Raw genomic sequence first — 14,075 nt, forward strand, 5'->3', positions numbered from 1 at the left:
AGAGTATGTCCATTATAATACAATCTCATCTCCCCTCCCTTTTGTCTCTCCCAATGCTTCAACTCATCCATCTCCCACCACCACCACTACTTCTCATCACCATCTTTTAGACACTTCTCCTTCTTCATCTTCCTCAATCATTTTCCCCTCATGGGCTCCAAAATCCGAAGGAAGCAGCAGATGTGGTACGTGCCGCAGCCATTGACGCCGCTCATGGAATGGCCCGACCCGGAACTCCAAGAAGAAGGGAGCAAAAAGGAGAGCTCTTGGGAGGTCATACGTGAATGGTTTAGAGCAACAAAAAGTTCTCCCGGTGCCAACTTTTCCGGTTCCTTGGACGGAAATATTCCGGCCAGGAGGCAAGATTTGCGGCTCTTGCTTGGTGTCCTAGGTTGTCCCCTCGCTCCAATTCCCCTGGTCATCAATGAACCTATTGATCATCCCCTCCACATGATAGAGAAAGACATTCCTATGGTACGTAGGGATTGAGATCTCCTAAAATTTTCTTTAAATTTAAATTTTTTAAATTCATAAATATCAACGGTTCATCTCATTTAAACGTTCATCTCTTTTTGTTTTATTATACTATGATGTGTGTCAGTTTCTGTTTCTAATACCGTGTTAAAGTAGGCTGATAATTGTGTTGTTATGGGACAGGACACTTCGATTGCGCATTATATTATACAGCAATATTTGGCGGCGACGGGATGTCTAAAACGGGAGTGTGCGAAGACCATGTATGCGACAGGGATGGTGAAGATGATATGTTGTGAAACGGAGGTTTCAACTGGGAAAAATGTGAAGACGTTGGGAACAAGGAGTGGGGAGAATGGTTGCTTTGTTCTTTGGCAAATGTTGCCCGGAAAGTGGTCTCTGGATCTGGTTGTGGGGAACAATCAGGTGATTGCTGGTAGTGATGGCAAGATTGTTTGGCGGCACACCTCTTGGCTTGGCACTCACGCCGCCAAAGGGCCCCAACGCCCGCTCCGCCGTATCATTCAGGTACTACCACCATCCAAAAATATTACTGTTTTTATCACACCCATTTTATATCGATTAATTTAACATGTTTTATAATAATTACATAACATTTTTTGTATTTTGAAACTTCGACCTCAATTAATATAAAATAAATATGATAAACTAGTATAAAAAGTATCATTATTCAAGTAGGCTCGTGACAATATAGTTCTCCTTAAGGCATTTTCCTACACAGCCATACTTACGAAAATAGGGTTTAGGTAAATCAAGCAAATTCATGTCATTTAAGCTAAACCCAAAACCTTGTTCTCATGATAATGTTCGACAAAGGTAATAATTTTTTACATTACCTAAAAATTAAGACGAATTCAGTATAAAATTAATAAATTATTTAGGCTCGTAGGACACTATCTAAAACAATAATACACCCCCACTAGATTTTTTTTTTTTTTTTTTTTTTTAACAATTAATTGAAGGTGATGGATGATGGAGGGCAAAGGGGAGAAGGGTATTCAAAATCCTTTAGCGGACAAAGATGGATGAAATGGTATGTTTAGCTGACAATGATAGAGAAACTGTCCCATGCTTTACCCTACAGGGTTTCTTTTTTGTAAACACTCAGAGCCAGTAAGGGGATAGCACGTGATTATCTTTGTGACGTCATCTGCGATCATATGTAGCTGTTGGTCGTCTTGGGATTGTTGCTCACTGTTCCTAAAGTGTATTCTATATTATTTTGTCATTTTCCCTTTGCCTTTAACTTTTCCTTTTTGCACTTTAGTCAATAATGTCGCATTTATTGCATCATAACCCCTGCTTTTTCTTGTCGTTTTTTTCCCTCTTCTTTTTTTTTTTTTTCTCTTTTCTTTTCTACTTATTCTCATCCAGTTCTTTTTTTTTTTTTTTGGTGAAAAATAAAACTAAAAGACTTTTTTTCTTTGGTAATTTTTATTTTTTTTAATTTTTCAGTAAGTAATAGAAGCATCAAAGTGCATCTTTTTCATATGTATTTTCAGAGCCAACCTTTTTTTCTTTTTCTTTTTCCTTTTATCAAATAAATAAAGAAGATTTTGTAACTCACATTGAGATTCTCTAAGTTTTCTCTAGAGTCTTTAGAATAGTGGAAAAAGTTAGTTAAAAATGGTTTATATTAGTTGAAATATCAAGTTTTAAGTAACATACAAAAATATACGAGGTGAGATTACAGATTACCTAAAGATTGATTAGTACTGAAAGAGTAAAGGTAAGGTAGAAACTCATATTTTATCTCATAATTATTTAATAATATTAGTATCATAATTTTCACAAGCTTTTAATTTTTTATTTTTAAAAAAATAAGAATTTATTCAAATATTAGTTGAAACTGACATATTAGTATTGTAAAATAATTATGTGATAAAAAACATAGTTTTTAGCCTTATTTCATTTTTAATTAGCTTAAAATATTATTTATTAGACTATTATATGACTGTCATATAATTAAAATGATATAACGCTGAAAATCAGTCATTAATATATGCATATGTTGATCCAATAACTAATTTTCAACATTAATTAATCTTGTATTATTTATTTACTCATATCAAATGGTTTGGTTATAATTAATAATTATGATGAATATTATATTTGCAGGGCCTAGATCCAAAAACCACAGCCAGCTTATTTGCGAATGCCCAATGCTTGGGGGAGAAACGAATCGGGCACGACGAGTGCTTTGTGCTAAAAGTATCCGCCGATCGGGCGGCGGTGATGGAAAGGAACGAGGGCCCCGCCGAGGTGATCCGCCACGTATTGTACGGCTACTTTTGCCAAAAGAGTGGCCTCCTTGTGTATCTAGAGGACTCCCATCTCACAAGGGTACTCACCCCTGAAAACGAGTCGGTGTATTGGGAGACCAGCATCGGAAGCAGCATCGGCGACTACAAAGACGTCGACGGCGTGCTCATCGCTCATCAGGGAAGGTCGGTCGCCACCGTTTTCCGGTTTGGGGAGTCGTCCCAGCAACATAGTCGGACAAGAATGGAGGAAGTCTGGAAGATTGATGATGTCGTCTATAATGTTCCCGGACTCTCTCTCGACTACTTCATCCCTCCGGCTGATATCGCCGATAACGTACACTCCGGCCCCTTGATTGACTAACCTTAGGAGTGTATTTTCCTTTTATGTTTTTTCTTTTTCTTTTTTTGCTAATTACAATATAATATTGGTGGGTTTATGGTGTAATTTTTTTTTTTTTTATTTAATGTGTTTATTGTAGTTTTGCAGATATATGCTTTCAATTTGGGTAATGCTAGCTACTATACTTTTATTTCATTTTCATTTTACTGAGTTAATGTGACAGTTTTCATCAGTCCTTGTTAAAATAAATAAATAAAAATTCAAGGACTGATGGGCACTGATACATCAATTCTGTAAAATGTAAGTGAGATGTAGGTATAGTAGTTAGCATTACTTTTTAAATTTCCCCGTCATTAAGACGAAATGATCAATTCAAGTAGTGGATGGAATAAGAATTTAGTTTTTTTTTTTTTTTTTTTTGGCATGTAAGGGTTTTGGTGTTTCTAATGCATTGTTATCAGAAAATGCCTCGACTCAAAGTCGCATCTATTTTAAGTATCCATCCCTTTTTCTAAATTTCTTCTTGTGTAGACTAAATAGTCTTAAAAGGATGAATGTATTACAAGAAGTGATATGCATATACTCCACGCTCACACCTTCAAATGCATATTCTTTGACGTAACATACTAACATTGAAAAGTACAATTGAATTCAAAATTTAATAATAATTTTCACTATTACTTCAGAAAATATGCACTTAAGAGTATAAAAATAAAAATGTATGTAATATTTCTCGTGTATTTTACATTGATTGTAGTCTTTGTTTGTCACACATTGACATCTTGGGCATTGATCGAGCACGACAAAATATCATCCTTTTTTACCTCATCCTCCATCTTACTGTCTTCATCTATTGATGGTTTGGCTGAATTGAACATATATGCAAGTTGATCGTATGTTGGATAATAGCAACCTTTGATGTCATATCAAAATAGTTGGAATGTCGGCATCTGGTGGTGGTGCTCACTACCAGTAAATGATGCTACTCACTTACCATAAAACCCCTTAGCAGAGAAAGAGACCCAGAGAGAGAGAGAGTTTGTAATATGGAGCTGGCTCCATCACAATATAAATACATAAATATTTATATTTCATCAAGATCTAATGGGCTTCAAGAGCCCATCTTGAACCAGTCTTTGGATCCTTTATATATGAACAAAGCACAATATATATAACTTTGGCAATACATATGTTTTGTTAGTTCAAGGATAAACATTTAAGCAATAAAAGATTCTAAAAATAAAATCATTTATATAAATCATGAATAATCAGTTTCTAAGAAATAAACTCTAAATTGATAAACAATACTTTACTGCACTGCATATTTCAAAACATCCATTAATTAGATACTCAGAAAATAATTTTCTGGATCCATAGTCCGAAAATTACAATGATTTAAAAAACAACTCTTGAATCTTTATTCCAACTTCAAATTTCAAGGTCCGTCTTTTCCTTTCTTGGTTCTCCGGTTTCCTAGAATCCCTGCGCGCAATTTGATTGCACATGATTAGCCCAAAATCCACACACTAGGAAGTCAGTGAGATTCTTTACTAATAATGTGTTTAATCAAAAACAAAACTTGTACCTAAACGTATGAATTGAATGTCAAATACTCAGTGCAATTTCTTACTCAATGCCCATTCTCCTTGCAATAGACACATATCCCTTTGGCCTTGCCTTCGGACTTAATTGTTCCCAGTTTTATTGACGCCAACAACAAATGTATTGCCATCCTTCTTGGTTTCCTTCCCCTCTTCACCTCTCAGTACTAAGCAAGAAGTGTTACCAACCACCATACCAAGCTAATTTTCCATCATGCTATCCGCTGCATCACTCTTTAATTAAGACGAAGATCAAACATCTTTGCCTTTAATCTTACGTTTGAATTCCTCAAATAAGAGTATGATGAATTTGAGGATTTCATCAATCCTAGATTGATTATTTGCCTCAGCACTTAGTAGACCAAGGTCTTTCAACCTTACAACCTCGTTGTCTATTGAAATTACTTCAGCCATCTCGGTACTTATGTCCTATTTGGGAACAAGATATTGTCTTCCGAATTGCTTCCAAATATTCTAACATATCTGAAGCACAAGGGAAGTTTTGTAACTACTTTTAAAGCTCAGGTGTCAATGATGTCAAAATAAAATCTTTTGCAACATCATTGGTATGCTCTCACTAACTTTAGTTCAATGCAGTATCATCTGTGGCATCTAATGTATGCTGCTCTAGGTGAATTTGCACAAGATCGTGCCCTTCCTTTGTCATAGAATTATTATACTCCAGTTTCCATTGTTCATATGTAAAATTAGAAATAATGATGAGATGACCAACTAGTATTGCACAAGAATCAAATGATGAAAGACTTAAAAATATTAAGGAACAATTATCAGGGGATATAACAATTTAGCAAATCAATATAATATGAAACCCAAAGAAAACATATAATATTAAAACGTAACAACAACATAATCCTTGTAATTAAAAATATCATCCGCAAGGAGCGGGGCCCGTGGCCAAGGCGAGTTGCCTTTAACTACCGTAATTTAGGCGAGACTACTTTCTCATTATTAACATATTGTAGATGTTAACTTCTTGTTGTTTTCCCTCCAGTCTCTAACTTTAAGATGACAAAGCTCCGCAAGGGGGTAATATCTTAAGTTAGTTAAGTGTATGGCATTAAGTAGATTTGACACGATTTTCAAGTGACTTCACGGCAATATGGTCACCCTTGATACATAACTACATCTCATCTATCCTTTAAGGAAGTCTAATTTTGTAATCTACAGAGTAAAGACACACTCTGTAGGGAGCAAGGCCCATAGCCAAGGTGAGATGCACTTCATCATTACTATAGACCTATGATGGAGACTACGAGATTCAAATTATTGATTCTCTCTCCCACTTGATAGTATAAACTTATGGGTTTTGTTTAAACAATCATAATTACTTTACAATTCTAACACGCCTTTCTAATTGGATTACCTTCTCAATCTCATAAGCGATCCCAACAACGTTGGGTTCTTTTTCTCATTAGGTTCTAGGCATCTTATTCATTAAAATAATTAATCCAATTATTTTTCCAAAATAGGAGTCCTAATTAACATAACATCGTTGACCTAATTAAATTAGGAAACTTTCTTCCAATAGGAACTTTATCAAATATTAGGTTTTTGGAGTTTTAACTCTCACTCCTTATTTACAAAAAACATTTACCTCAAAACTTCTCAATAAATGAAACATTTCATCCAAATTGGACATAGCTATCCTAACTGAATTAGGTCATCCTCATTCCACTCATTCCAACCACATTGGAATCATGTCCTAAGTTTATGGAGTTTGAATTCACAAACCAATCCTTATTCATAACTTTCCTAAATTGTGAATCTTAAACATCATATTTCATCCTTGTTGGAATTCATCATGTTTAAGTCTTGTGAAAAATTCACAACCAATCATTTTTAAGAAATTATCATGCCAAAATATTCTTAGGAAAAAGAGATCCCAAAAATATTAGGTTAAGGATTTTTGAATCCATACTTTTAGGGTTCATGGATAGGATTAGGGTTTCCTAATCTAAGGCTTGTTGCCCCTAGGGTGTATGTCACCCTAGGTATTACACCCCAAGGGTGGCGACTGGCCACCACAATAAGGTGGCTATTACCCTTGCTTAGTCACCAGCAAAACTCGTGCCCTAGCATTCATGGTGATTAAATCATTATAGTACCAAACATCAAAACCATGAATGCAAAATATGTTTCAATGATACAAAGCTCGTTCTAAAATCATTGACAACATGTAAACCATGCACTCAAAAATTAAGACCAATTAATTTCATACCTATGTGTTTTAATCCTCAAGAACTTGAACCAAAATCCAAGTACTTCTAAAACATATCCAAAGAACCTCGTAACCTTATTTTCTTTTGATCACTAACACATTATCTTTCCAATATGGGACTAGGATGTTACATCATATATGCTTGACAAAGCCGCCATCAAACTTGTTGTGGTCATCTCTTTTATACTGTTGTGCGCAACTGATTTTGACAATAATAACTTGATAACTGTCAGGGCTTTTCGATCAAGTAGGGCCCAATCGCTATCATACATGTCATTGGGCTATTCTTCCAAAAGAGGTTGATGGAGTTCCTTCCTATAAAGAATATCTTTAATATGTACCTTCCAATATGCAAAATCTATGACATTGAATTTCTCAATCCTGGCTGCTTTACCTTCTTCTTTTGCCATCGCTCCCACTTAAACCAATAATCCTAACTCTCATAATGGCTAGGACCAACCGTAGGACCCCGACTCCACATAGCCTAACACTTTTAGGCTAAAAATTGAAAATACTCCGAATTAATTTATGACTTCACCAAACACTAGTATTAGTTACTTATTTACTAAATTGAGTTTACTTATGCCCAAAAAAATATTTGTGAAGTCCAATTATAGAAATAAAGTGATGTACTAAAAACATTATTTTTAGTGTTGAATAGTGATTCCCGTTCAGGTATGGAATTCTTTCGAAAATAGAATTCTTCACAATTTTACCAGTAGGTAGAGAACTCTGATACAAACAAAATGGGCTTTCATTTGACTCAACTCAAGTTCGCATGACCTCATTTTCACGCAATCAAAGTTTAATGGTCAAAAAGTCAACATAAATTAACTTACTCTTAAACCTTGTTATAAAACTCTCTTAAATTCTAAGTTAATTATAAGAGTCAAATAAAAATGTTTCTTCAATTCTATCATTGAGTTCTATAAATATATTTTAAGATGCTTTTATATTTTCGGATGTTACACACTCACTAGCAATACCCTCAAAAACCTCTTTCTAGGTGCCAGGAGACAACGAAACAAGATTGGTGAAATTTCAAATTCGGAATGGCCCTATTTGTTGAAAATATTTTGGTCTCAGTCAATTGAGTTCTAGGCTCGATTGACCCAGTTTCGTGACATGGCTACTCCAACTTTTGACATTTGGCCTAATGACTAGGCACTCAATTTACACGTCGCAAGCTAATACAGCAGAGCTCTGACACATGACGTACATGACATGTCACTAAGCTGACATGTGGCTAACCCCCAAAGATGACACGTGGCATGATGTGACAATCTAAAATGGTATGTATGTGACAACGTGGTGATGGTGTCAATTTGAAATCGTAGGCGTCTGACATGTGGCACAATGACCTAATCAAGATGGTATAGCGCTGATGTGGCACCAGACGTGGCTTTATTGATGTGGCAATGCTGGCAAATATGTTGAAGTGGCAAGGTACATGATTTGACACATGGTAGGGCGAAGGAGTTTACATGTGCCAGGGTTTTGGGCATGCAACAATAAGTCAAGCATAACTTTTGCTACAACTTTCAGAATCATACACATGATTCTAATCCAAAAAGCTCTTTTCAGCACGCACGTCGTGATGTAATTTTTAGGTCCAAATTAAACTCCATCATTTTCACCTTTGAAATCACCATTTTAAGTTATTCTTGCCACTCTTTAGGAAATATTTCTTTTGTTTGGGGTGGCTAGTGTTCTCTTTTTCCTTAATCGAGTGTGAATATTTCTATTCTCGTAGATTTCTTTCCACCCTAAATCTTAAAGTTTTACTTACTATCATATACTATTAGAACATCCCTAGCTAGTCCTATATACACAACAATAATATTCATTATTTTATGTTAATATTATCTTCAAATTAATTGCTATGTTCCTTTAGCTTTTATTTTTCCTGGGTATTACATATATAAAAGGTACAAACAATAATAAATTTTTAAGACTTTTCGGCCATGAATCTTACTATAGTTACATTAATTCTGATTGGCTCCACACCTCATTCAGTATGGCACAATGCGTGGTTACCTTTAGCCAGATCACCACCAAATTGATTGGTTCCAATGACAATTAGAAAACATATATATAATCTTAATTAAATAACCAAATTTTTATGTTTAGATAATCGTTTGATGAAAGAATTTAAAGCATCCAAAATGAAGGGCAATAGCTAGCTAGCTAGTTTAATTACATCCGAATTGCCATATATATAACTTCTCAAGCTAAAGGTGCCTCTTTGTCTTTTTTCTTTTTCGCTTTTGCTAAAATCAAACTATATATGTTTAATCCATATTATTGCCTTTTATTTAAAATAATTGCAAGTCTCTAACGATCGACCCATATGGTAAAAAAATTTGGTCGCAAAAGACATTAAAGATTGACATCATGGAGGGTTATTGCGTCTTTCTTCCCACCCTCTTTTGTTGTTTTAATTTGACTATTCTTTTAGCAGGCTCCAACAATGAGAGAGAGAGAGAGAGAGAGAGAGAGAGAGAGAGGGAGAGAGAGAGAGAGAGAGAGAAGGGGGGGAGACAAAAGAAGCTTCTGTGCTGTACTTTGTTTATAAGATCTAGGAAATAGTTTACTAGGCCCAAAGTTGAGAAATGGGTGAGGGGAAAGAGAATCCGAAGTGCTTGAATTTAGCTGCAAATGATATACATTTGCATGGAAGAATGTGCCTTGAATCACTTGCCATATTTTGACACACTCATAACTCTATCATATACATGAATGATTTCCCAATAAACAAAAACTCCAATGCATGTAAAATCGTAATATAAGAGAAACAAAGCCATGCATCATCAGCTTTTAAAATGCAAGCTCTTTAACTTTGTGCACATAAAGGTAGAAGCTTCCTCGATATGTGCACGCATGGGAGTGCGTTGTATTCTTCCTCCCCTTTAGGCTTTATTAGCTTTTCCTCTCTCTCTCTCTCTCTCTGAGTGTTTTTGGGTGAGGGAGCTTTCTTGCCAACTTGCAGTGCCTACATTTTCTCTGCAATCAATAAAGCTAGTGGCACCACCATCTTTTTCCCTCAACAAAGAAAAACCTCCATGGATCGATCTACTCTTAGAGAGAGAGAGAGGGAGGGGGGGTGGTTCTTCTCATAACATAATAAAATGGAAAGGAATTCATCCAAATAAATAAATAAAAAAGGGCAGGGGTTCACCATAATTTGAATGTCAATTGGAAGCCAACTGATGGGTTTCTTTTCAATGAACTTATATAATTACATATCCAAAACATTATCTTTCTTCTAAAACTATTATATACATATCCCAGAAAATGATTTCGAATTTATCGTAAAGATTAACCTATTAGCAACCTACCATACGAGTGAACGGCCAAGATTAATTTCGGAGGGAGTCACGTAATGATGACAGCCACCCTAGTTGTCTTGTTTGTTTTACACCTGAGGAATATAGAGTACTAAAGAAGATAAAAGAACATGGAAGATAGATACTCTTTGTCGGCTTCTCTCGTAGGAGGCTAGGAGCATTATTTTGCATTCAAGAGAAAGGAGAGCTTCTCGATCACTGCCAGATGATTTGTTTATAACTTTTTTTTTTTTAAGGGTGGCTGTTATATATGTGTTCCCCAAAACCCTATCTTTTCCTTTGATGGGGGTCATCTAGCTTGGGGTATTTTTAAATTTCCAATGGTTTTGTCTGCAATCATGGGAGTAACTAACTTAGAGCAACTAACTTAAAAGCAAACCGTTGGAAAAGGTTACTCATGCATTAGTAAGAGCAGAAATTAAATTTATTTGTGATATATACCTCTTCTCATTCCCCATTTGGCTGATTATGTTGGCAGTGGTTATTTTCATTTTTTTTTTCCTTTTTCTTTTTTAAACTAGGGAGGATGTGACAGAAAAAATGGCCACTGTTACGTCAGTCGGATACGATAGGGCAGCCATGGAAGTATGACAAATAACACAACCCTAATAAGAGTACTAACCAAAATAAGACAGCCTTAGAATTTTTTTTTTTTTCTTCAACAATGTTTAATTTAAAGTTTAGTTTGTAGCGCACCAGATCGTAAAAGTAAAATAAAAGTATAGTGTATAACATTTTTTTTTTTTTTTTTACCAAACATGACCCGTTTCGAGGCAAATAGAAAGGAGCAACAGAAGGCAAAGGAATAAGATTTTAAAACTTCATGCATATGCATGTTTTTTTCTTTTTCTTTTCTTCTTTGGGTATGTATTTCTTCATGCAAAGATGAAGGAAAGTTGAAGCCCCAGTTTTGTATCATGACCCACACCACACTTTACCACCAATATATATGTGTGTGTGTTCCATGGTAATCAACCTGAAAATAAGATGAATAAGCATAACCAAACACAGGAGAAAATAGCCAATGTGATTATAAGAAGAGAAAGGAAAAAAAAAAAAAAAACTAGTTCCACTGGTTTGCTCACTCGAATTACAAGCATGCCATGTTTGTAGTATCAATTAATGGAATTAATGTCAAATAATTGGCAATAGGCCATAAAATGGTACGTGTCTAAATCAATAAGCTATGAGGTATATTAGACTAGTAAGAGGCATCAACAACATACCTGTTTCAAAATAAAGCACCAATGTACTTAGTTAGAATAACAATAATTTATAAGACTTGCCATGCAAGGCATTATACCATAGTTTTTTTTACTCGAAACCCTAACTGAACTCCTAGATCTCATAGCTTAATATCAAGTCACTAATGTGGTCTAAGCTGTCGATTTAAATTCACCCAAATGGCGAATTTCTTCCTTGTGGCATGGCGCCGGTATTGATCATAGGGCTCATCCGCTCCGTCCCAAGTGGCGCTCTTCGTGGTGATGGCCTATCGAGCTTTACAGATGCTTCGAATTTCTTTTCGTCACCCTGGAGAACCGGCTTTGTTTCATAAATGTCGGATATGGAATCCATGTCTGCGCCGACGCCGCCTCTGTCCATTGACGGCGGTGCAATCTGAATTTGGTCGCCTTTGAAAGGATCGTCGACGGCGGTGCAGGCCGTTCCCAAGTCTTGCAGGCGGAGATCATCGGACCAGATTAAGGGGCTCTTGCCGCTACCGCTGTAAGGGCTAGGCCTCTTCTTTCCCAGACAAATATTATCATTATTTTGCATGAATCCGCCATCAAGTGCTGGCCTTTCCATGTTCTGCTGAAGATCAAGCTGATCACCTCCATATATGTTAAGGTCTTGAAAAGATGGAAAGTTGAGAGGGGAACCAAAGTCTTTCATTGCTCCCATGTCGGCCGGGAGGCCTTGAGGACCAATGCCTTTATAGCTTCCAGATGCCATGTTTTCACCTGCAAGGGTTTGGCAGGCTTTCTCCAATATGCTTTGCATGTATTTCCCTTGCGCCTCAATCCTCAGCTGAAGGTGTCTTTGCACCTGCCATATGTTCCAAATTACTCTGACACTTGTTTTACGGCGACAAATACCAATTCCCGACACACGAAAACTCGACACTTCAAAAACACCAACAAATAAATGCCGAGAAACTATTTCTCGGCGTTTATTAGCCGATTGCTTGCCTTTTAAAAACGTCAGAAAGCTTGGTGTGTTTTTTTGTTGTGTACGCATGCCCATGGTAGACTTATTATACAAATTTTATGAAGTGAAAGGGAAAAATTGATGCGTTGAGTTGTTTGGAAATTGCTTACCTCTAATTGTTCAGTCAGCCTTCTTTGCACCTCCATTTGCATCCTAATCCCATCAACCATGTGTGAGTTACTGTTATATACAATTTCACACATACAATCCACAAGAAAACCCAACCCCCCCCATTTTACCATTAAATTAAAAATAACAAAAAAATATAAAAAATAAAAATAAAAATTCTATATATATTGGATTAATTCCATCGTTTACCATGGTAAGAAGAGAGTGGAAAAAAAAAATAGAAAAGAGATGATACTCACTCATTCATATTGCGGCCAATTATGGCGGATGAAGATGCAGAAGTTCGTTGAAGTTCTAAAGCTGAAGCTGCCGTGGAAAACAAGCAACAAAGTGTTGTTAGGAATAATAAACAATTATAAGCGTATAGTATATAGTTTAAAGAAGTGAAGGAAACCCTAGAAAGAAGAGTCACCTCTCATACCATCCTTAATCGAGTGATCATTGAATTCCTTGTGGGGTTGCTTCCCAAGCCTGAATTTCTAATCAAGAAGAAGAAGAAAAAATAGTCAAAAGAAAAGGAAAAGATTTATCAAGCCAGCCCAATATGATAAAAAAAGTGTTCTGTTAGAAAAGCAAAAAGAAGCATGAAATATTTGTGTTGTATTCAAACCTGGAGGTGGCTCTTGAGGTGGTAAAGGGTGAGACCCTTCACACCCATAACTCTCATGATGGTTTTTGGTGTGGCCTCTACAAAATTCAGACAGAAGAAGGCAACATAGTAATTAATACACAAGCAAAAACATATAAAAGCTTCAAGGATTAATATTCATGGGATGGAGAAAAGAAAAGTACTATCTGGGCCACCGAGCTGAGTAACGGCGTCAACGAATCGTTCGTGGAGCTCGACGGTCCACCGGAGGCGGGGCTTAGGGTCGGTGGTGAGGACAAGGCCGGAGTCTCCTTGAACACACATGGGTCTGTCATGGGAATTCATAGTTGAAGGCTTCTTGTGTTGGAACATTCTCTCTTTCTCTCTCTGAGGGGCTCTGGGAATACCGAGAGATTCAAGAACAAATGCGATGCAAATAGGGAAGAATAGGGTGCGCTTTTGAAGAAGATGGCGGGTGGCTTTGGCTTCTCTAGTAAAGCACAGGGGACAAGCAAACCTCTTGCATACAAGAAAATATATATTAAATATTATTTCAATACAATCTTCCTTTGCAAAAAGATTCTCTCTCACTCTCTCTACGTACTGGTATACTCTTTCAACATTGAGAAAAAAGATTACAAAAATGTTCCTCTCTAATATAACTACATTTTCAGAGAGAATCTTTACATTTCTTTCTCTTCTTTTTTTTTCTTTTTTTTTTTTGGTTTTTTTGGTGTATTTCAAAGAGTACGTAATTCTATTTAGTAAACTCGTGTACGTACACTTACTATATAACGGGACGAAACGGCAGTAAAAATCGACCTTTGAATGATTAGTATATATATATATATAAATAGCTA

The 14,075-nt window shown here is 36.0% G+C and overlaps 2 protein-coding genes across 3 annotated transcripts; one reads left to right on the forward strand and one right to left on the reverse strand.

Annotated features, from left to right (window-relative positions):
- On the forward strand, positions 1-3,204 carry LOC132175417 (uncharacterized). Its single transcript, XM_059587366.1, has 3 exons — positions 1-474; positions 658-1,002; positions 2,614-3,204. Exons 1-3 carry the CDS (start codon positions 151-153, stop codon positions 3,118-3,120), a joined length of 1,176 nt encoding a protein of 391 aa, XP_059443349.1. The 5' UTR covers positions 1-150; the 3' UTR covers positions 3,121-3,204.
- Positions 3,205-11,400: 8,196 nt separating this feature from the next.
- LOC132175254 (myb family transcription factor IPN2) lies at positions 11,401-13,708 on the reverse strand. 2 transcript variants are annotated; one of them, XM_059587129.1, is made up of 6 exons: positions 13,419-13,708; positions 13,237-13,313; positions 13,048-13,105; positions 12,866-12,932; positions 12,608-12,650; positions 11,401-12,335 (listed from the first exon to the last, which is right to left on the reverse strand). In XM_059587129.1, the coding sequence occupies exons 1-6, from the start codon at positions 13,585-13,587 to the stop codon at positions 11,682-11,684; spliced, it is 1,068 nt and encodes a 355-aa protein (XP_059443112.1). In that variant the 5' UTR covers positions 13,588-13,708; the 3' UTR covers positions 11,401-11,681. The 2 variants fall into 2 exon arrangements, with proteins under 2 accessions (XP_059443112.1, XP_059443111.1); XM_059587128.1 differs by having other exon boundaries at positions 13,039-13,105.
- Positions 13,709-14,075: the final 367 nt, after the last annotated feature.

This window comes from Corylus avellana, chromosome ca3 (genome assembly GCF_901000735.1).
Source record: "Corylus avellana chromosome ca3, CavTom2PMs-1.0".
In the NCBI taxonomy this organism is placed as follows: Eukaryota; Viridiplantae; Streptophyta; class Magnoliopsida; order Fagales; family Betulaceae; genus Corylus; species Corylus avellana.